Source organism: Prionailurus viverrinus, unplaced genomic scaffold (genome assembly GCF_022837055.1).
Source record: "Prionailurus viverrinus isolate Anna unplaced genomic scaffold, UM_Priviv_1.0 scaffold_40, whole genome shotgun sequence".
NCBI lineage: Eukaryota > Metazoa > Chordata > Mammalia > Carnivora > Felidae > Prionailurus > Prionailurus viverrinus.
The window spans coordinates 1,557,948-1,579,627 of NW_025927608.1; the positions used below are offsets into that span (position 1 = coordinate 1,557,948).

The window sequence follows — 21,680 nt, forward strand, 5'->3', positions numbered from 1 at the left end:
CATATTTTCTAATTTTTCATTTTGAGTATATAATCATGTTTTTTTATTACAAAGGTAAGAATATCTAGTTATGTACAGGTTAACCTAGGTAAGAGTTCATGACAAAGGCCTCTTTTCCAGAGAAAATTTTGTGCAGAAATGACTTCATGAAAATGCATTTTATTGATGCTTTATTAATGTTGCATAAATACAGAATTCTACAGGTCATAATTTTCACTAATCAATACAAACGTACATACACACGAGCTACTTTCAAATAAACATTTTAACCAAACCAAATAGGTGGACCTATTCTCAAGCACATAGTTTGAAAGAATTCTAAAGCTACAAAAGACTACACTTCATGATAAATCATACTCTCCCCTAATGCAATCACCCAGCAAGGAAAAAATAAAAACAGGAGTTTAATTCGTTAGGAAATTTTCAGCATTTATAAATGCAATATGTTCTTTCTGCTTCACTCACTGACATCATTCTTTCCGTCCCTTCTTAGCGCTTAGCTCACGCTGGAGAAGAAGGACATAATTATGCCCCAGACCGAGCCTGCTGCTTCTTCTGAACCATGACTCCAGGCATGGCAATTAGGTACGTCATGACCCGGGGTTACCCTGAAGATTCTTCAGAGCCATCGGTCATTCCTAAAACTACTCGAACACACAGTGTTTTCCTTCCTACAAACACTGTCTTTCAAACCACGTGACTCTCCTAGTCCAAGCTCTCTATGCTCTGTAACGGGTTCTCAGGCGCTTGATTGAGGACAAGACTCAGAAAGCTTACTCCTCATAAGCCCAAAGCAAATTTGGTCATTTTCCAATCCTTGCCTCCGGCCAGAAAGTGAGTGTTGAGGAGGTAATGGCCCTCGTTTGGAAAAGGAGAAAACAGGTTCAAAAGAGAGACTGAGGGACTTCGTAACAATCTCTGACACTTGTTTGGCGCTTTGACTTTTGGGTTTCGATGAACCATCTGCCCTGATGCTCGAAACGATGTTTGTGAGCTGAGCACAGCAAATGTCCTTTTACACATGGGGACACTGGGGCTCAGAGACACCCGTCACTGGCCTAGGGTGATGCAAATAGAAACTGTTGTCACTGGAACCCGAACTCAGAGCCTTGATTCCCCGCGCGCAGAGCCGTTGTTGGTCACACGGCGGCTCCTCTTACGAACTTGAACATGGTGAGGAGCGGTGCAGTCACCCCTGGCACCGCTAACCACGGTGCAGGGTGTCCACGCCCTGAAGTCTGAGATGAAGACCGTCGTCCCGGATGAGGAATCCACGTGTCGTGGTCAGAGGTGTGCTGGACAGTCCCAGTGCACTTGACACATGATAACCAGGTTGTGAGTGACCATGTAATTGTCGTGATTAAAAGCATAAGTATAAAGGGTAATCGATCAGAGACAAGCGACCAAACGGTAGGTTGGGGATCAAAATAGTTCAGGTGGGAACGCCCGTTATTCAATTTTCAGAATAGCAGAGTAGAGAACAATCTTGGTGAGAGATCAATACAAAATAGATTTTAAGGTCCTCACTTCCAAAGTAATTTTCCAATTTTCTTGTTTAAAATTTTAAAATGATTTCTTTTACCTCTCCCCTCAATTATTTTCACTACCAAAAAATTGGCTTTGCCTTTAGAAAACCAATATCCTGTTAGCTTCCTTTCAAACGTGATTTGATGATTAGGAGGCCTCCACCGTGGGTGTGATCTTGCGGAAGAAGTGATGACCTCGAGAATTTGTATTTTCAAAGACATAACCGGGAGGAGAGGGAAAGCTAGCGGGGCAGATTTCCCGTTTCTTTGGTGTGTACTCTAGACAGTACATGGTTGTGTCATCGAATGGAGCAGAACTCTTCACGGGAGCGTGCACGGGTTTGCAGCTCTGTGTTGGATTCAGCTCATGTGGCACATAGTGAGACCTGAAAGTGGTCCAACCATCAAATTTTCCAGATGGGTTGGGAATCTGCTGCTGCTTCTTAATAAGTCCTTGACGACAGCTTTCCCAGGCTGGAAAATCTTCCTTTGTGGTGCTTTTTCCTTGAAAAGGAAAGTTGTTATTTCTTTTCTGAGAAACTGGCCTGATGGGAACAACACGTTTGGTCTGATAGGGAACGTAGTCAAGATGGCTTGTGCTGTTTAACTGCATGGTGCCTGTGGGAGGGACATACTCTGGTGTTTTCTTGACTGCAGGCGGTGGGATTTCCCAAGGTTGAAAGCTTTCGCGGAATTCGGTGCTTCCTTCAAAATGAGTATTTTGGGTCACTCTGGTGTATGGAGGTCTGCAGAGTTTTGCAGATTCGCCAACAAGGCCCTGAAAGTCATACCGGTGAGTTGTGAGATCCTCAAAGGGTTGGGTGGTTGGCTTGTAAACCTCTTTTGGCCTTGAAAACTTGAATTCTAGCTGATAAGGTACATAGTCCAGGCGGTGACTTGTGTCACCATTAAAAGGGACAGTAGAACGTTTGATCACAGGGCTGGGTTTAAAGCTTTGCCGAGGCTGTATCTCCCGAGGAACATAATCGTCCTGAAATGTAGTTGAATTTCCAAATTTCACGGCGGGGGGATGATAAGTTTGCTCTGGTTTATAAAGGTCCATTTTCTGAATGTCCCAAGCTCTGTAATCATCTTGAAAATAAAAAAGAGAGCATCTTAAAATACTGAAGAAAACAACCATCTTCTAAAAATCATGGCTCACTTACTTCTCTCATTGCCAAACATCTTTTCATTTCCTTCATAAATCTGGACAATAATCGAGTATGAAGTTGCTCAGGTTCCCCTGGTTTGTCTCTTCTTCATGTTCACCTGTCTCTTCTATCATCCCACTTTAGTACATATAACTTTCTACTTCTAGACTTACCTGAATACGCAAAAAGGGAATGGAACATCTGAGCTGGATTGTTGACAGTTTTTGAAAGCCTGTGTTTTGGATAAAGGCAGAGTTTAGGAGATTATGGTTGTGTTTTCCAGGAACTGCTTGGGGTTTTCACTATAACTCAAGAAATGCTAAAGGAAACCATAAAATCTAGGGATTAACATGAAATCAAAGGCCCCGATGTGTGGGCAAAAGTGATGTGGGTGTTATTCCTTGGTTTCAGAGGGACTCCTCAAAGGAGAGAGAATTTCAATTCCATTATACTTTAGGAACAGGACTCCCTGAGCAAAGATACAGAATAACTTGTACTATCGCAGAAAGTTCATTGGATTCAACTTTAACTTCTCAGAAAATGGACTTCACGTCATTCCCCAAAGATAGGGGGCCATCTAGAGGCCAGAGGCCTGAAATGAGTGCTTTCAAACATGTCAGAAATTGTATGTAGAATTTACAAGTGAACCTCAGAGCTAAGTCTGAGATTTAGCATTAAATACCTAAATTCTGCTTCTTCAGCCTACCTAGACCATGGATGGGAAACTGAAGTACTTATATTTCAACTGAGGGTTATTTAGTTTTTCTATTTCTAGATGAGAAACGTAGTAAGATAAGAAATACTGTGGAAAATGGGGTGCGTGGGTGGCTCAGTCGGTTGAACGTCCGACTTCAGCTCAGGCCATGATCTCACAGCTCATGAGTTCAAGCCCCGCGTTGGGCTCTGTGCTGACAGCTCAGAGCCTGGAGCCTGCTTTGGATTCTGTGTCTTCCTCTCTCTGCCTCTCCCCTGCTCATGCTCTGTCTCTGTCTCTCAAAAATAAACCGTAAAAAAAAGAAATACTGTGGAATTGACTTTACCCAAAAAAGATGTACACTGAAGACTAATTTATAAAAGACAGCAGTCATACAAGATAACATATAAGAGTCTAGGCCACAGTCCATGCAGTGTCTATCGGAAAGGCCAAAACTCAAATGCTTTTTATGGGGATACCTCCTTTGGAGAGAAGAATTCCTCATTCACAAACAGTTCTGCCACAGTGGCCAACTTTGGGACCAAACGATCACTTCCATCTCATCAAGTACTGGTGTTTGGATGAGAGTGGATGCCTGGCCTGAGAGCAGATCATCTGTAGGCTAGTAGGGATCTACAAAACAGCCTGGCAAGAAGAGACGAGCTGGGTAAGCAATTCTTGTCCTTGTGAACCCAAATTTGAAAACAGGGAGCCAGATAAAAGCGAGAGATGAATCTACAAGGATGCCATGTAGTGGATAGAATTGGAGAGCTATGGTAAGCCGAAGACTTCAAAATCCACCTGTAGGGCAACAGAATTGATAAGTAGACAGAGGAGCCCAGGTAGTAGAGTGGCAGTCAGACCAGATGCATGCAGAGAAGTGAAGAGGCTGGAATAGAACCCATGGGGCTCTGGCAGAGAGGTGGGGAGGGAGGGAGTAGCTCCGCCCTCTAGCTTCCTCTGTACCCGATGGCTTTCCACTACCAGGTCACGGGAAACTCTCTTTTTCTTGAGGCACCATGAACAAATCTCTGTTGTTTGCAATGTCAAGTATAAAATTACAACACTTTTTCACAAACTAGAAGGAAATCGTAGGGTGCTATTGAAGGTCTGTAGTCCGGCCTTGCTGCCAAAATGACCGAGAAAAAGATGTTAATTTCAAAAAAAAAAAAAGAAACTAAATAGAAGAGGGTAGTTCTCCCTTGCCAAACGAGCTTCAGTTTTCAAAAGGTAGGCAAGAATTTGGAGACCGAAACACAAGACTTCACAGCACACATTACCATGGATATCGGTTGCAGATAACTGCAGAAAATTGATTTTCCTTTTATACGTATGCCTATGCTCATATGCATGGAATATTGATTGTTCATTCTGTGTATTTATTGATAATGTTCAAGCAACACCTTTAAAACGTAATATTTATTAATATAATCTATTTTTTGTGTCTTGTGACACTGATAGAAAGGACAAATGTAGTGCCATGCATATCTAACAGTGCAGTCTGGTCCTTTGGCAACTGTGGTTTTGCCCTGGTTAGATAAGGGAAATTCTGTTTCCTCTGCTCATTCTTTTGATTTCTAGCCACTTTCTCTCTTCTGATCAGCTTTACATCCATGTGTTTGCTCACCATCAATGTTTGAATGTAGAGCTCCATCCCCATCCTTATATAATGAGCTGTTCTAGGTTCCTCTTTGAGAACAAAAGTCCTGAGTTGCACATGCTAGTTCTTTTCCTTGGTACTTTGGAACCTGTTCCCTGTGGCATCTTATTGCACCAAGGACTTGGAAACAACTTTTACAAAGCCAGGGAGCTCCATCCTGAGCATTTCTTTCTCAATTTGTATATCATCAAAGAAGTCCCATGGTTTTAATACTACCTGGAAGCTGATGATTTCCAGAAGTGAATCTCCATTCCAGACTTCCTTTCGAACACCAAACCCACATATACATCTTCCTACTAGATATCCCTATTTCAAGAGGTAAACTGAAACTTAGTATGCTCAAACTGAAAAATCAATCTTGAAGTGTTAATTGAAATTTTATTTCATTTACATTTAATGTAATGAATGGTGTAGTTGAGTTTAAGTTGACTATATTGTTGTTTGCTTTTGATTGTTCCCACATGTCCTTTGTTCCCTTACCCCTTATTTTCTGCCTTGTTTTAGATAAAGGGTATTTTTATTATTCCATTTTCTCCATTAGCACTTTAATTATAACTTCGCGTATTTTTAAAAAATTTTTTAATGTTTATTTTTTGAGAGAGAGAGAGAGAGAGAGGGAGAGAGAGAGAGACAGAGTGTGAGTGGGGAGGGGCAGAGAGACAGAGGGAGACACACAATCCAAAGCAGCCTCCAGGCTCTCAGCTGTCAGCACAGAGCCTGACGTGGGGCTCAGACTTACGAGCAGTGAGATGATGACCTGGGCCAAAGTCAGACCCTTAACCGATTGAGTCACCCAGGTGTCCCAAACTTCACATATTTTTAGAATGAAAATGCATTTTTTTCCTATTAGGGGATCTTTTGGACCTACTTGAACTTAAATTGATATTTTTACCCCTTCTAGAACAGTGGAAGAAACGTTCAACAGTTTAATGCCATTTACACCCTCATGCTGTATTTTGTGCTATATTTTACTTCCATATTTATATAAAAATACATAACATAAATATTATTGTGACTTTGAGAGGTCGGTATTCCTTTATATTTACCCACATAGTTAACCTTTCTGTGTGTTTCATATCATCGTGCATTTCATGCTGCCCTCTAGAATCATTTGCCTTCCACCCGAAGACATTCCTTTACTACTTTTTCTAGTATGGGTCTGTTACTAACAGATTCTGTGAGTTTTTTGTTGTTGTTGTTGTTTTCCAAAAACATTTTTATTTTGCCATATTTTTTGAAAGATATTTTCATTAGATGTGAAAATCTGGGATTCATTGGGTTTAAAGTTCTTGGTTCTTTTTTTCCTTCCAACACTTTAAAGATGTCATCCCATTATCTTCTGGATTCCATAGCTTCAGATGAAAAGTTAGGTATGTTTCTGATTTTTCTTTTTGTGAATAATGTGTAGTTTTGCTACTTTTGAGAATTCATCTTCACTTCATTTTCAGAAGTTTGATGATAATTGCCTAGCTGTGGTATTCTTTGTATTTATCTTTTTGGGGATTTGTTGAGCTTCTTGAATCTGTGGCTTGGTTCTTTCATCAATTTTGAAAATTTCTTGACCATCTCTCCAAATATATTCTGGTTCTTCTTAGGTCTCATATTTTACCAAGTGCTAGATGTCACATATAAGAAAGCCATAGACATTGAAATCAATGTTATTTTCAACAGGAGAAAGCTTGCTTTTTTCAGTGTTATGCCGATCGCCTTGATCCAATCAGGAACTGAGCTAGGTTGGTGCTCAGAGGCACTTTTAGTTAGACATGGTCTTCCTTTAGATACAAGTGTGTCAAGGACAAGAACTGTGGTGTGTTTGTGGTAGAGCCCTCATTCTGTGGGACTTTGTTTCCTAAGCACCTACTCCCAAATACAACTGTGGGATACTTCTGTGGGATTCTTTCTGCCCTAGTCTCCTAGCCCACCATGCCCCCGAAACACTGCAAACACTCCACAAGGAAAACCAGCCATACATCTGGAGGACTTATAGATTCCAGCTTGTCATATCAAGCCCACATATCAGGCGCTCCACTGGATTCCCTTCTCCCGGTAGAGTCTTTCTGCTTATGCCAAGCCCAGTCTTCAGCCTTGGCCTGGATTTGACAAATGGTCCAAGGGATGTAAACAGCTCTCTTAGTTCACCTAGGAAGGCATCCACCATCTCTGGAATTTTAGTTCTTTCCTTCCACAGCTGTCTAATGCCATTTAAAAAAAGTTTTTTTCCAGTTAAAAAATTTATACATGGGGGGCCTGGGTGGCTCAGTTGTTTAAGAGTCTGACTTCAGCTCAGGTATGATCTTATGACTTGTGAGTTCGAGCCCCATGTTGGGCTCTGTGCTGACAGCTCAGAGCTTGGAGTCTGCTTCAGATTCTGTCTCCGTCTCTCTCTGCCCCTCCGTTGCTTGCACTCTGTCTCTCTCTCTCTCAAAAATAAACATTAAAAATAATAGTAACAGGGGCACCTGGGTGGCTCAGTCAGTTAAGTGTCCAACTTCGGCTCGGGTCATGATCTCAAGATTTGTGGGTTCAAGCCCTGCGTCGGGCTCTGTGCTGACAGCTCAGAGCCTGGAGCCTGCTTTGGATTCTGTGTCTCCCTCGCTCTCTGCCCCTCCCCTGCTCGCACTCTGTCTCTGTCTCTCTCAAGAATAAACAAACATTTATAAATAAATAAACAAATAAATAAATAAATAAATAGTTTATACAGATCTTTAGCTGTTGCAGTGGAAATGATGCGGTCTGCCATTCACTATAGCCTACCTGGAAACAGAACTCACCCACTTTTAGTAGCTATGATAAAAATGTTAAGCACCTCAGTCTGTGATCAAGGCTTCACAATCTGATCTCCATCTCCATTTCTAGAATTAGACCCCAATCTCGCATTTCCTCCTCTGATGTTTACCCAACAACCATGGTATTTTTCTGGCTTTCTGCGTTTTTGCTCATTTCACCCTAGTTTTTGTGATGTCCTTCCCTTTCCTGTAGACCAGTACTTACTAGTCTCTGATACATTCCTGGGCTGGCCCGAAGTGTGATGTTGCTCAGTCTAAATTTTTGAAGCATGAGTTGTTCCATCAATTTTCCAGTGAATTATCCTCCTCCCTAGTAATAACACATACATTTTTTTAAGTTTATTTATTTTGAGGGGGTGGGGAGAGAGAGAGAGAATCCCAAGTAGGCTTCGTGCTGTCAACACAGAGCCCAACACCGGGCTTGAAGTCACGAACCATGAGATCATGACCTGAGACAAGTTCAAGAGTCAGACACTCAGCCAAATGAGCTGCCCCAGCACCCCAATAACACATATTATTTATTTCTACTAAAGCTATTTAATTTTTTATGCTACTATTGCTTTTTTTCCTCAACCATAAAGTTTCTACTTGTCAACAACTATGTTTGATTCGGATCTCTGTATTCCCTACAGTGGCTAGCACAGAGCAGAGAAATCCTGAAAACATTTATCAAATCAAACACTGGCCTATTTTCATCATCTATGTTTTAATATGAATGACCTTCTAAAGTGAGGCTTCTGGGGGCAGATGCATTTCTGAGAGTAGCCTGTCTCATAGAACTACATCTCCAGAACTAGATGTTACCCTTCTCGCCACCACCTACAGGGTTTTTTCTTCCTTTCTCTTTATCGTATCCCACTTCTGTCTTTCCTCTGTTGTCTGATTCTCGATGAATAGCGAGAGGGTCTCTTGTCATTGTGATTTCTTGTCAGCTACACACCTCTCCCTAAATAGGTGTCTGTAAAACCTGCAATACAATCATCACACAGAATGATGAGTTCTGCCTCGGCCCTTAATATTTATGGTCTCATGCTCCCAAGCCTGGAAATACAAAAATAACCTCTCCGCACTAGGAAAGATCAGAAGTGAGAAAACCAGAGGGACCCCAGGAATCCTCAACATTGGCTTATGGGGGTGAAAGTATGGAAATGTACAGGAAACCCAGGTAATGAGAAGCTAGAACCAGTGTGTGTGTGAGAGTGTGTGTGTGTGTGTGTGTGTGTGTGTGTTATGTGTAATAGTAACAACCTCAGGGAATATCAATATTAGTGATATTTTTCCATCGATCTTGTAGGAAAAAGAAAAGAAAATCTTACCGTGGTTGTTAAAAGACCCACTCATTTTCATCAAGTACCTTCTACATCACCTTGTTATACAGCACGTGACCTCCACTGCATACCAGTAAATTCAGATCTGCAATCGCTAAATGCTATATTGCATTATAACAATATACTTATTCACCATACACATTGTCTTAAAACTTCGTTTTAATGTTTGGGTAGCATCTTATGTGATCGCAGCTTAAAAGACAGAAAGCACGTTGCCCCCGACCTCCCTACACATAGATCCTAGAGTACTGATAACAGGCACTTACCTACGCATCGAACTGGTGAGGGGGATATTTGAAGAACACATAGACCTTCAGCTATTGCCCATTTATACTATAAGCCGTTGCTTTCATTGTGGGTGACATCACTGTTACAAAGGGGTTTTATCTGAGGACATACCATTCAGCTATATCACCTAACTAACGAAAAAGATATCAGCCTAAAAATGCAATTACGTTATCAAGAAAAAATATGGAAAGAATGTGTACTAACAAGACAGGCTTTAAAAAGAAAGACCCCGTTCCCCACAAGCAATAGAGTATTTTAAAATCAACTTGGTTTTTGGAAAGAAACTAGCCATACACTGTCCAGCCTCTTACTCTTCTAAGTCAGTGGCCCACAGAGAGAAGGTGTCATCACACTTTGTCCCCGCTAGAAGCCTTAGAGGAGTAAGTTCCCTAAGCGGTGCACCACCATTGTCCCCGGATGGATAAGCCGATTTTGTTCTGAGTTCAGTATCAGGAGGCATCTGTGCCCAGATCTAAGCCTTGTTCTTCACCCTAGCCCTTGCCACTCGAAAGGGAATATTTGGTTCTGCATCTGCTCTTTTGCTTTCAGTGGGCTCAGAACTTAAGTGGTGAAGGGCGTCGCTCTTTACTTGACCTTCCCAAAGACTCCAGTCCGCTCGGTAGAGTTTCAGCTCATTCTGGAATTGCAGGAAAGGAACGGTGCCAAGTAACCGTGGCCCAATGCGACAAGGATGGTACAATGCTTGTTCACTGGCAGCCTTTGCTTTTACGCTTGACCCTTGAACAACACGGGTGTTAGGGGCACTGACCCCCCCTGCACAGTCAAAACTCTGCACATAACTTTGACTCCCAGAACAACTAATGGCCTACTGTTGGCCGGAAACCTTAACGACGGTTAACAATAGTTAAGGTTCCTATACATCCACAGTCAATGTATATTTTGTGTGTCACATGTATTCTGTGTTATGCTCTTACAATGAAGTATAAGCCGGAGAAAAAGTGTGATTCAAAGAATCATAAGGAAGGGATAATACGTTTGCAGGGCTGGGCTGGACTGTATTTCTGGAGAAGAATCCACACATACGGGGACCTGGCTCAACTGTATGTGTTTTTAGACAGAGAACGTGAATTAAGTGGCTACATTTGGAAAGAAACCCAGGTCTTTTAACTCTCAATGAGGCAAATGGTCTTTCTTCACTATACAGTGCTGCTCTGACCAAAGCCAAAAAAGGTTCTCCTGAGTCGTGGGAGCTAAGTTTGGCCACACGCCAAATTATGATTTGACGAGTGAGTTTAGGTTTTTTGGCTCCTTCATTTTTGAAATGCCAAGTTACCTTTATAGGTTGGGACAGTGTCCAACTTTCCTTGTTTAGCTTGTTGTCTCTCCAAAGGCCGGACGATGGCCACAGGCTGCACTTTGTAAGAATTGAAATCCCGTTTGTACGTAGTGCCAAGATCAATCTCCCCCTGTTTTGGTTTATATTCTTCTGGTACCTGGCGAGGCTGTTTGACTATTTCGTAAGGACGATAATCCGATCTGAAACATATAAATTTGAAACATAGCCTCACAGTTTCTTAATTAGAAATAATCATTATCTCGATGCAGTATTGAAATTTTCAATGTTTTTTTTTTCATTTGAAAAGTCTAAGAAGATATTAAAATGGTGGCAGCTGATAAACTACTTGAGAGAAATAATTCCTTTATGTCCTATCCAGTGACTAAATATGTTAAGAAAAAATATGTCAAAAATCCTGGTTTTCAAAACATCATTACAATGGATCTTCAGTTGACTGGATCTTACATAAATAAAATCTTTAAGTAACAGAATTTTTTTCTAACCTAGAAGGAAATTTTCGGATCTCATGAATCTAAAATCTACCCCCGGGGTCCACTTTTTCCAAATCCTTATTCGTCCTACTTGAAGACTAAGCTATTTGGGCATGCTTTCTTCTAGATCATAAGATCTTCCTGCTTACTATTGAATCATCAGTTACGTGGATAATTAACACCCGAACTCTGGACTTCAGCCTTAAACCGCATTCATAGTATGGATGTGATTCTGTCTCATCACTGGACCTCCCAGAAGCCCTTGCCACAGATGGGAGCTGTGTGGCGATGCGGCCACCCTGGGCATCACGTAACCTCATGGGGCAGAAGGAGAGCTGCAGACACTTGGGTTGGCTGCGTGGAAGGGAGGTGACAGACCCAGCGTGATCAGACTCCCTGGGTCCGAATCCTGGCTCTGTCGTTCACGAGATGCGTGACCTCGGACGACTCGGTTAACCCGCCTGTGCCCCAGTTTCCTGACATATAAAATGGGCCGATCTTGCCATGTACCTCACAGGGTTATTTCAGAACTGGCACATGTACAGGCGTGCACGCACACATATTTACGAGAGCTTGGTGCCCAGTGAGGGCAATACGTTAGCCACTACTATTTATTATTACTACAAGTCTTCAAAATTGCTTTCTTCTCTTCTGGACTCCCCTGTGTCACTCATTTTAGTTGTTTAAACCATCGTGTACTAATCACTACTTTCTGTGTGTGTCCATAAGCAACACTGAACGCTTGTTCCCTATTTAGCGAAAGGCATCCCGGCGACTCGAGCTGCACAGTCGGAAAGCCAGGACTCACCGTCAGGCCTCAGCTGTCCTGTCAGCGCGGCCTCCGAATCTCTTGCAGACCCCACCATTTCCTCCTCCGTGGCGCTACCGGAACGGCCCAAGCTTTCCTAATCCCTGTTCAAACCTATTAGCTTCTCTCCAGTCTGGTCTCACGTTGCACCCAAAGGAATCCTCTCACTTGTAAGTTTGATCAGGTCATTCCCACCGGTCTCTCCCTCACCCCCTCCAAATGCAAACAGGGGGGTGGACAAGAGAAGAAACTTTCAGCGGCTTCGTGTGGCTCCAAGGACACGGCAAAAACCGCCGGGGGCCTCCTCCGCTAGCCTCAGCACCTGCTTCCTCCTGCAGGGGGAGGAGGCCTTCTCCGGGAATTGCCTTCTCTCCCCTCCCCTGCCCTCCCCTGCCCGCCATCTTTGCCGGGAATGCACTTCCTTACCTACTTAATTCAGTCAGTTGCTTCACACCTGTCAGGATTTAGCTCCCTCTTCTCTTCTCCCTGATAAAGTCAAACCTTTTATTCTGGCTCTCAAGTCACCTTGTGCCTGTCCTTCACGCACGTGATCACTGCTGCGATTTTGTACTTCTTCCCAGTGATGTGTTGCTACCTTCGCTGGACTGCAGAGTCTGTGAGCACAGAGATCATGGCCGGAACCCCATGCTCACCGCTGTGTGCCAGGGACTTAGCGTAGGGCCCGACACCTAACAAATGCTTAGTAAATATTATTTAGTGGATAAGTGGTAGAAATCACATACCTCTTACTCTCAAGACATCGGAGTTGTTCTTTGCTCTTCCCAAATGCCAGCTAGAGGGGAACGGGCTAAAATGCGATCAGGCAGTGGAGGAATCAGGGAGATGACAGAGAGAAAGCGTAGAAGTCTTAGTTCCTCTAGGTGGATTCGCTAAGTGTTAGAAAGTATACCTCCAAACCCAAAGCAGCGGTCTATGGAGACGTGGTAGTGGGTAAATGCACTCTCGGCCATCGGATTGGCCCCATACGACGTGTCTACAATCATACTTCGGGGCGGGCTTCCTAGCTACCCTGGCAGACATCTAGCTGTCCTGCAGCTGTGACGTTGTATAAAGCATCGAAAATCTTAGACACAAGTCTAGACATCTGCTCGTTACAGTCCCGTCCTGTGTTACAGAGAAGTACAGAATGACCCTTTATTGTTCGTACCGGCCCATCAGCTGTTGCTGCTTAGTGGACAGTCAACATGAGGGAGCTGAGGAAGGGTTCTGAACCCCTCGCCTGCGGCCCTCGGAAGTGCTGCTATTCCCAGTCAAGATACCAAGAAAAGATCCAATGTTTTACTAAGTGTACAGACGGTGATTTAAAAAACGGAAATTATAGTTGCCTGGGCATATTTGGAACTTCTGGGAGCTGGGACAGTTTCTTTTTCTTTCTTTTGTCTTTCTGGTTGGTTGGTTGTTGTGTTTTGTTTCGTTTTTACCATTAAGGGATGCTTGATCAAGTCAACTGACAAAACCAGAATTATGAAACAATTGCCTTTTTAAAGGAAGGTATGGCACGGGGCGCCTGGGTGGCTCAGTCAGCGAAGCGTCTGACTCTTGGTTTCGGCTCAGGTCATAACCTCACAGTTCCCGAGTTCGAGCTCCATGTCAGGTGCTACACTGACGGGGGTGGAGCCTGCTTGGGATTCTCCCTCCCTCCCTCTCTCTCTCTCTCTCCCTGCCCTTCCCCCCACTCCTGCTCTCTCTCTCTTTCTCTCAAAATAAATAAAAACTGAAAGATATGGCATGTCATTCTTTCCCAATTTTAACATTTAGAACTAGTCAAATGCGAAACCTTTATTCAACAAATATGCATATTGTGACACTTATTTCAGATCTCCGTTATGAATCATTAAGGCATCAAGGAAGAATGTTAAGGTGCAGAAAAAAATGAGCAACATTCCCATTTGCTCTCTCTCAACTGTTCTATTTCTTCACCTCATTTTCAATAGTTATAGCTTGTTTATTTACTTGAGTTTTTGTTTCTTGACTGCTATCCTCACAAGGCTGTAAGCAACACAGGGGCCAAGTCCCTCATGGCCCACGTCACACTCAGGGACGCCGTAGTACTTGACCCACTGCACTGAATCTGTGGCAACAGACTGAGCAGCAGTGCTGGTTAAAGATGCAGATTCCTGGGACCTGTGGTTTCAGGTGGAACGCTGGAATCTGCAATTTTAACCCTTCTGGATGATTCTAAAGCACACCATATCTGAGGACTATGGAAGATCTTCAAATCTGTGGACGAGCCACACGTCTACAGAAGTCGAGTGCAATCACCAAAGCAGTGCTACCTCAAGGGCGGCCCGAAATGTTAGAGGGACGAGTACTGGCCTGAGAGTTCGAAGGTTTCAACCCTGGCTTATGCAAGGAGAATGGGCTCTAAAATGAGAAGAAAACGGGTAACACTGCAGATTAAAGTGGTTACGGAGCATTTTTAAAACCCCAAGTTACAGAAATCTGATGTGTGTGTTTCCTGACACCAGAAACTTCTATTTATTGATTTTTATACTTAACACCTAAGATTGTGCCTTGAATATGGTGTGCACATTAACATAATAAAGACAAGAATTAACTCACTGACAAAGGTACAAAACAAGTTAAAAAAAAAAAAAAGCTAAGTCTGGGGCGTCTCGGTGACTCAGTCAGTTGAGAGTCCGATTCTGGATTTCGGCTCAGGTCAGAATCTCACAGTTTATGGGATCGAGCCCCGCATGGGGCTCTGTGCTGACAGCATGGAGCCTTCTTGGGATTCTCTCTCTCTCTCTCTCTCTCTCTCTCTCCCTCCCCCACTCCTGCACTTTCTCTCTGTGAAAAATAAATTAACTTAAAAAAACAAAACCAACTAAGTCCCAATGGAAAGTTCAGGGTCAGGAAGACTTCTTTTTGTCTATCCAACACTGAATAAACATGGAGTGTCTACTCTGTGCCAGCAGGCCTCCCACTAGGTTCCTGGAAATAGAACGCGAGGATGAGAATAGACAGTTCCTGCCTGTGTGGGCCTCTGAAATGGAGTTAATGATAAATAACTAAGATGCTTTGAGGCCTTACATAGGGGACTTTTACCCAGCCTGCAAACTGGGTACAGTGTCAGAGTGATAACTGGGTTGAGACGTACAGGCTAAGTGGGCATTAACTGGGGTAAAAGGGAGGGAAATTTCCAGGCAAGTGAAATAATATACTGGAAGGCTCTGTGGCAAGGGAGACCTGAGATTTCTCAAGAAATGAAAAGTGTCTTGTGGGATGTGACATTAAAAGAGCACGGTGAAAATAAATTAGAGAAGCAAGTACAGACCAAACCATAAAGGGATTTTGGTGGCTATTAAATAAAATGGGAAAGCGTAAGTATTTTAAGCAAGGAGGTGATAGGATTAGAACTGCATTTTATTAAAAAAATTTTTTTTACGTTTATTTATTTTTGAGAGAGAGAGAGAGAGAGTGACAGAGTGTGAGTGGGGGAAGGGCAGAGAGGGAGACATAGGATCCGAAGCAGGCTCCAGGCTCCGAGCTGTCAGCACAGAGCCTGTGGCGGGGCTCGAACCCACGGACTGCGGGATCACGACCTGAGCCGAAGTTGGACGTTTAACCGACTGAGCCACCCCGGGCCCCTAGAACTGGATTTTAAAGAGGTCATGTCTGCAGGGTAAAGTAGAGGGAACAGATCAGAGATGTAAACACTAGAAGAGATACAGAAAATACAGGAAGCTACTGCATTCCTCTAGTTGGGAGACAGTGGAAAGCAGCAGATGTTAGAAGAGATTTTAAGTGGTGAAAACAATAAAGCTTTTTGTTGCCCCTTTTCCTTCTCACTGTTTGCCATTCTAACCTAACCTCAAGTTGCGACTCAACTGGTTCCTTGCTTCTGGGGTTGGTTCAACTTCAATCAACTTCATAGTTCAATTTAAAGAATAAAACAACTTTATTAAGCCCAGAAGACTTGGAGAAAAGTAAAGCAAATAGTTTCTGAATATTTACTTAAATGTCGTTATCCCTTCCATTTTACCACGGCATGCTCGAAATTCTGGCTTGGGCTTCAGACTCTGAGGTGGAGGAACATTGCCATATGTAGGATATTTTTCCAAATATTCAGTTGTGGGGCAGGATGTGCCAGAATTTTCATAAATCCTTGTGGTTCCGTGTGGACAATGATGCCGCCTGTGCAAACATAAATAAACTGAAAGATGATTTTGGCTTTCAAAAATATTTTATATAACTGCATCTTAATCAGAGAACTTCGATAAACACACAATCTCTAAATTTAAAAGAAGCTTTACTAATACACACACACACACACACACACACAAAAACCTGTTTATTCTGCAATGGTGTTTACAAAAATAATGAATAAATTATGGTATATCCTTCATGGTGGAAAAAAGTATGGTATTTCCTCTGACAATGATTTAGAGTGTCTTTTTTATTTTACTTTGTTAATGTTTACTTATTTCCGAGAGACAGAGCACGAGCAGGAGAGGGGCAGAGAGAGAGGGAGACGCTATATCTGAAGCAGGCTCTGGGCTCGGAGCTGTCAGTGGAGAGCCGGATGCGGGGCTTGAACTCACCAACGGTGAGATCCTGACCTGAAGTGAAGTCAGACGCTTAACTGACCGAGCCACCCAGGTGCCCCTGGAGTGTCTTCTTATACTAAGAAGCTGAAAAGCTAACATTTCCCAGGCTCTTGGCAGGCAGGCCCCATGTACAATTTAGCTTTCAACTGTTGGGTGTGCTCAGCTGATGCTCTCAGAGAGCACTACGCAGGGAGGCAGGGAGAGAGGCTTGCAGGGTTGTGGTAGAGGCACAGAGAGGCTGGAGCAGGCAGGCGTCAGGCAGCCTTCTGGTTTGCAAGGTGGCTTCCTGTCTGGCAGCTTCAGCAGGAAAGGGTGGTTCGGCAGGAGGAGTGGTTCTGAAGCTCTGTTGCTGTTTCCCGGGTATTGGCAGGGGCAGTGGCTCCCTTGGCAGCCCAGTTCTGAGGTTTTTGGGAATTTTTCCTGAAAAGCTTACTTTGAAAACTGTTTCTTCCGTTCTTCCAACAATTCTGTGAGCTGCATATACTCCTTAATAAATTCTTTTATGCCTCGACTAGGCAAGAGTAGATTATATTGTCCATGACTAATAACCCTGACCAATATATCATATAAGCTAATAGCAGGTAGTTGTTAAAGAGAATAGGGTTGATCTTAAGGCGTGGCCGTTGCCAGACGCGGAGATTGTAAACAGTGAAAAAGTGGGTTGCGGAACAGTATGTATAATACACTCTATTTCTCTTTCCTTCTAAAGAATGCAAAAACAAGTCTTGAAGAACATTTATTATTTCTAGGACTAGGATGATGAGGGATTTTCACTATATTCTAGATTTTTTGCCTTGCATGTTCATACAGTGCCTCATGTATATTCATTTCATTATCAGAAAAAAAACAAAGATAAAGCTCTTAACAAAACAAACATAAAAATCCAAGCAAACAAAAAAGAAAAATCAGCTCCTCGGGTCTCATATCATTTCGGGCTCCGGGCTATGTGTGAGGACTACTAATCCAAGCCCAGGTAAGGTTGAAGAAAATGCATACACTCTGTAGATGAGTCAGAACCGGCGAGGATATCTAGACTCAGTGAACCCCCGGGGAAGAACATAAGAGAGATCAGCTGTTTTGCATGGAGGTTGCTGGACAGCAGGAAGGATTGCAGTGTGCGGAAGGGTGGAGAGGTGGTGTCATGGGCTATTCAAAATTCAAAGTCAGAGGAGTGGAGAGATTCGAGATGACTGGCTGACAGTGGAGGCTTCGGGAAAGTCCTAACGTGATTTAGGACCACAGATGGTCTCTTGGAACAATCAGGGACGGGGAACATAGGTCATGCATAGAGGTTCTGATACAGGTGCACTGAGTTACAAGAATCAAGTCCAAGCTCTGGAATTTCTTATTCTTAGTTTTATTTCTCATGCAAGGCATACATTCACATTGTAACAAAACAAGCTGAAGAGCTTATAAAGGAAACCGGAAAAGCCCGTTCTCCCAACGTTTCCAGTCTCTAGAAACTACTTTCTGACGATCATCTCTGCTTTTTAGTTTTTCTGGAGGCTACATCTGCGTTTTCATTTTTTCTTTTCTTTCTTTTTATTTTTTTAAATGAGCTTTTAACATCTTGATTTATCCGCTTAGATTTACTAACTTTCAAATCCCAACACAGAAAGATTTAATTTATACCGCTCCACTCACTTCCTGTTACATGGTCACTCATGGATTCCGTGGAATCCACATGCTCATAATGTTTCTTTAGCAAACAGTGATCGAATCCTTGGGGCCAACAGTGACTCCGCGTTAGAAGACTGTGTTTACAGGGGATGGGAGGTTGTCACGCAGGGACCCACAGAGCAATTCTGGGTTTCGGGGTGCAGGCTGCTCCCATCTCGGTCGGTCAGATCCCCAAGGGGCACTGCTTGGAGGGGAATGGGGCTACAGCCAGGCTTGGATGGAAAGCTGGAGATGGAAGAAAGCGTGGCGCGGGCTGAGAGTTCATGGACTTGCAGATCGTCCTATTCCTATTCCTTCCTTCCCCCTAAGATGTTGGGGGCGTGCACTCTCCCAGCGGGATCTGATCGCACCCCTTAGCAGGCTCTGGACCCGCCGCTCCCGCGCAAGCGTCCTCCGCCCAGCCGGCCGGCCGGCGTTCAGTGTGCACCTGGCCAGCGAGTCTAAGAGCAGAACTGTTTCACCCGGGAGCCGGCCGGTGCAGACCCGGGGAGTGCGGTCGCCGCTTCCACGTCCCTTCACCTCCGGGGGGCGGCCACCACGGGGCTCCGGCCACCCGCGCCCCGCCCGCCGCCACGCTGCGCGTTCCTTACCCGCAGGTGCAGATCTGACACAGACACCAGCTCCTCATGCTCGCGGCTGGCCGCTGCCGCCCCGCCGGCCGCTCCGCACCTGCAGCTACGGCCCCGCCGCGGCGCCCGCGGTCGTCAGGGCAACCGCGGGGCCAGGGAGACCGACGCGGAGCCGGCTTCCGGCGCGCGCGGGTCAGAGGTCGTGCGCCCGGGAGCCCCGCCCCTAGCGTGCGCGCGCGTCCGGGACCGCAGGGCAGTCGTCGCCGGAGACGCGCGTGGTGTGGCGGGGCCGGTGGCCGAGCGGGGCTGAGCCGGGCGGCCGCAGCTGGTGAGTGCGGGCCTGCGTTGGCTGCCGGCGTCCTCCTCGGCCGGCGGGGGCCCCGGGGGCCGGGGGGCCGGGGCTAGCGTGGCTGGGAGCGGCCGCCTCCCGCAGCCTTGGGCGCCCCCCACCTCCGCCCACGCCGGGGCCGCCGCCTCCCCGAGCCCGCGGACCCGCGATCCTGGAGACCACGAACGCGGGGCCCCAGGGAAGGGAAGGGAAAGTGGACGGGGTGGGGGGGGGTGGGGGCTTTTTCTTTTGAGAGCAAGGAGAGACTCCAGTGCACCTGTGGGGCCAGCGAGCGTGCGACCCGAAACTTTGTTCGGGCTGGGTAGGCGGTCACACAGCCGGTGCTTTGGTGTCGGGTGAAAGCGAGCGGGGGTGCTGGGACGAGGGGCTCGGAGAAGGACCGTGGAGCGGAAGGGGCAGGTGGCCGCGTCTCCCCTCCCTCCCGCAGGCGCGCATTCCCCGCGTAGGGTCTGCCTCTGGGCAGTTAACTGCTGTCACCGCCCCGGCGAGCTGCGTGACTCCTCGCGGCGGTCCAGCCCCGGAAGGGTGAGCCACCTCCGTCCCACAGGCGTGCTGTGGCCTTCGCTCAGAGGCTCGGAGTGGACTTGGATCTGGCCGGGCGAATCCCTTCAACAGGCGTTCACCGGGCGCCTGGATTAAGGGACCTGGGAACTCTTGTCAGTTCCCAACATTACGGGGGGGGGGGGGGGGGGGGGGGATGTGAGGCTTTGGTGTTTAGCCCATGTGCCATTTGTAACACATCCCTAATTTTTAGTCCCAGGAAAGAAAGGACCATGGTGCTCAATAGTCTGGATAAGATGATCCAGCTGCAGAAAAACACAGCTAACATCAGGAATATCTGCATTCTGGCTCATGTCGACCATGGTAAGACTCATTGAGGAACGGCTTATTTTCAGTCGTTAGGGGGGTGTGTCTGCACATGTGTCAGAGCGGGGAGGGGACGCTGTGGGCTGTTGAGCCTGAGGCTTGCGGAGAAGCAAGTATTCCTTTGGAAGGTTGATGTCCGCGGCGCCGGCCATAAAAGCGTTTGAAATGAACACGGGGAACTAGTGATTAGCATTCTTCAGTGGGGTGTATTTCATTGTGTGTTTTTTTTATTTTTTTTAACGTTTATTTATTTTTGAGACAGAGAGAGAGAGAGACAAAGCATGAATGGGGGAGGGTCAGAGAGAGGGAGACACAGAATCTGAAACAGGCTCCAGGCTCTGAGCTGTCACCACAGAGCCCGACGCAGGGCTCGAACTCACAAACCGCGAGATCATGACCTGGGCCGAAGTCGGACGCTTAACCGACTGAGCCACCCAGGCAGGCGCCCCTCATTGTGTGTTTTTTTAAAACGAGACCTTGAGGTTTTGTTGTTGTTGTTGTTGAAATAAGCGTTTTTTTTCTTTGTTTTTTTTTTTTTTTTTTTTTTTCTTGAAATGGCTTTGTAATCTAAAAAAGTCTAGTCTGGACACGGTGTCTCAGAGCCTGTGTGATGTGATTCTGCTTGACTCGTCGGGTGTTTCTTGAACGTCTGCTAGATTCGGGGGGTTTTGCTGCCTGTGTGGGAAGGGCAGAAACTTGTGACCGGGGCAGCAGTGGAGGCCTGGAGGAGATCTGGGGGTCGAGGCAGCACGAGGTGAGGGGCAGAGGTCGGACCCCGCGGGTCTGGAGGGCTGGGAGGGCAGGGATGGGTTAAGAGGTTTCACAACGTAGTTGGTGTTAAAGGTGACCCTCGCAGGGGGACTCAAGATGGCAGGTGGGGACGCACGTTCCAAGTGGGGACGGCGTCAGTAGGCGAGAAGGGAACGCGTGTGACCGAAGCGCAGGACGCGGGCAGCGCAGAGGTAGCTAGGGGATGATGGTGCGCTGCGGACAGATCCTGTCCTTGCATCGCCGCGTTGCTTCCTGCTAAGCGTGCTCTCCCTTTCGCACCCCTTCCTCCTGCCGTAGCCGCAGCCGGCTCAGGGGAGTGGGTGTGGTGGTGAGGGGGTGAGAGGGGAACGTGACCAGGCCGCCTGGGCCGTAGCTCACAGAGCGCTTCGTGCCGCCTAGGACTGGGATCCGGGTGAGCGCCACCCCGCCCTGGAGTGAGACAGCCCGGGGTCGGAACTCCCTTTCAAGTCACCTCGCCCTTGGGAGCGTCAGCACGCAGCGTCTAGACTGGGAAGACTGTGCCTGCCTTACGGGGCGGAGGGGGTCACCTGGGACGCTGGCCAGGAACCCTCGGCAGGTGCGCGCCCTGTCGTGACTCTGGTGGTTAACGTTTGCCGTTGGGTAGCAGGGAGCCACCGGGAGAGCAGAATAAAGCAGGGGTGTTGTAATCAACACCGTGGGAAGATTGGTCCGGCGGGAGCGTTCAGTGTGGATGGAAGGCAGAGAGGTCCGTTAGGTGTCCTTCGCTGTGGGCGGAACAGCCGCAGCGGAGTGACGCCCGCCCACGGGTTTGTGTAGTTATGCTGCCCCCATTGCAAAGACCTGAGCTTTGACCGAAGTGTGG

At 46.0% G+C, this 21,680-nt stretch overlaps 3 protein-coding genes across 6 annotated transcripts in view; 2 read left to right on the top strand and 1 right to left on the bottom strand.

Annotated features, from left to right (window-relative positions):
• ADAMTSL3 (ADAMTS like 3) overlaps positions 1–8,058 on the top strand; it is a 355,448-nt gene extending 347,390 nt beyond the window's left edge. The window contains exon 31 of the transcript XR_007149622.1: positions 8,026–8,058. The gene's annotated coding sequence lies outside the window, so the exon portion shown is untranslated. The remainder of the gene's footprint in view (positions 1–8,025) is intronic.
• On the bottom strand, positions 701–19,019 carry SAXO2 (stabilizer of axonemal microtubules 2). Of its 3 annotated transcripts, XM_047846697.1 has the most exons (4): positions 18,871–19,019; positions 16,008–16,187; positions 10,728–10,930; positions 701–2,618 (listed from the first exon to the last, which is right to left on the bottom strand). In XM_047846697.1, exons 1-4 carry the CDS (start codon positions 18,906–18,908, stop codon positions 1,675–1,677), a joined length of 1,365 nt encoding a protein of 454 aa, XP_047702653.1. In that variant the 5' UTR covers positions 18,909–19,019; the 3' UTR covers positions 701–1,674. The 3 variants fall into 3 exon arrangements, 2 of the variants coding, with proteins under 2 accessions (XP_047702653.1, XP_047702654.1); XM_047846698.1 differs by lacking the exon at positions 16,008–16,187; XR_007149623.1 differs by lacking the exons at positions 701–2,618; positions 10,728–10,930; positions 16,008–16,187 and adding an exon at positions 17,966–18,505 and having other exon boundaries at positions 18,871–19,008.
• A 38-nt stretch (positions 19,020–19,057) lies between these two features.
• Positions 19,058–21,680, top strand: part of EFL1 (elongation factor like GTPase 1) — a 124,847-nt gene continuing 122,224 nt past the window's right edge. The window contains exons 1-2 of one of the 2 annotated variants that reach the window (XM_047846705.1): positions 19,058–19,177; positions 19,953–20,062. In XM_047846705.1, the coding sequence (XP_047702661.1) occupies positions 19,972–20,062 (91 nt within the window). In that variant the 5' untranslated portion in view covers positions 19,058–19,177; positions 19,953–19,971. Of the gene's footprint in view, positions 19,178–19,834; positions 19,855–19,952; positions 20,063–21,680 lie in introns of those variants that run through there. The other variant, XM_047846706.1, reaches the window with a different exon arrangement.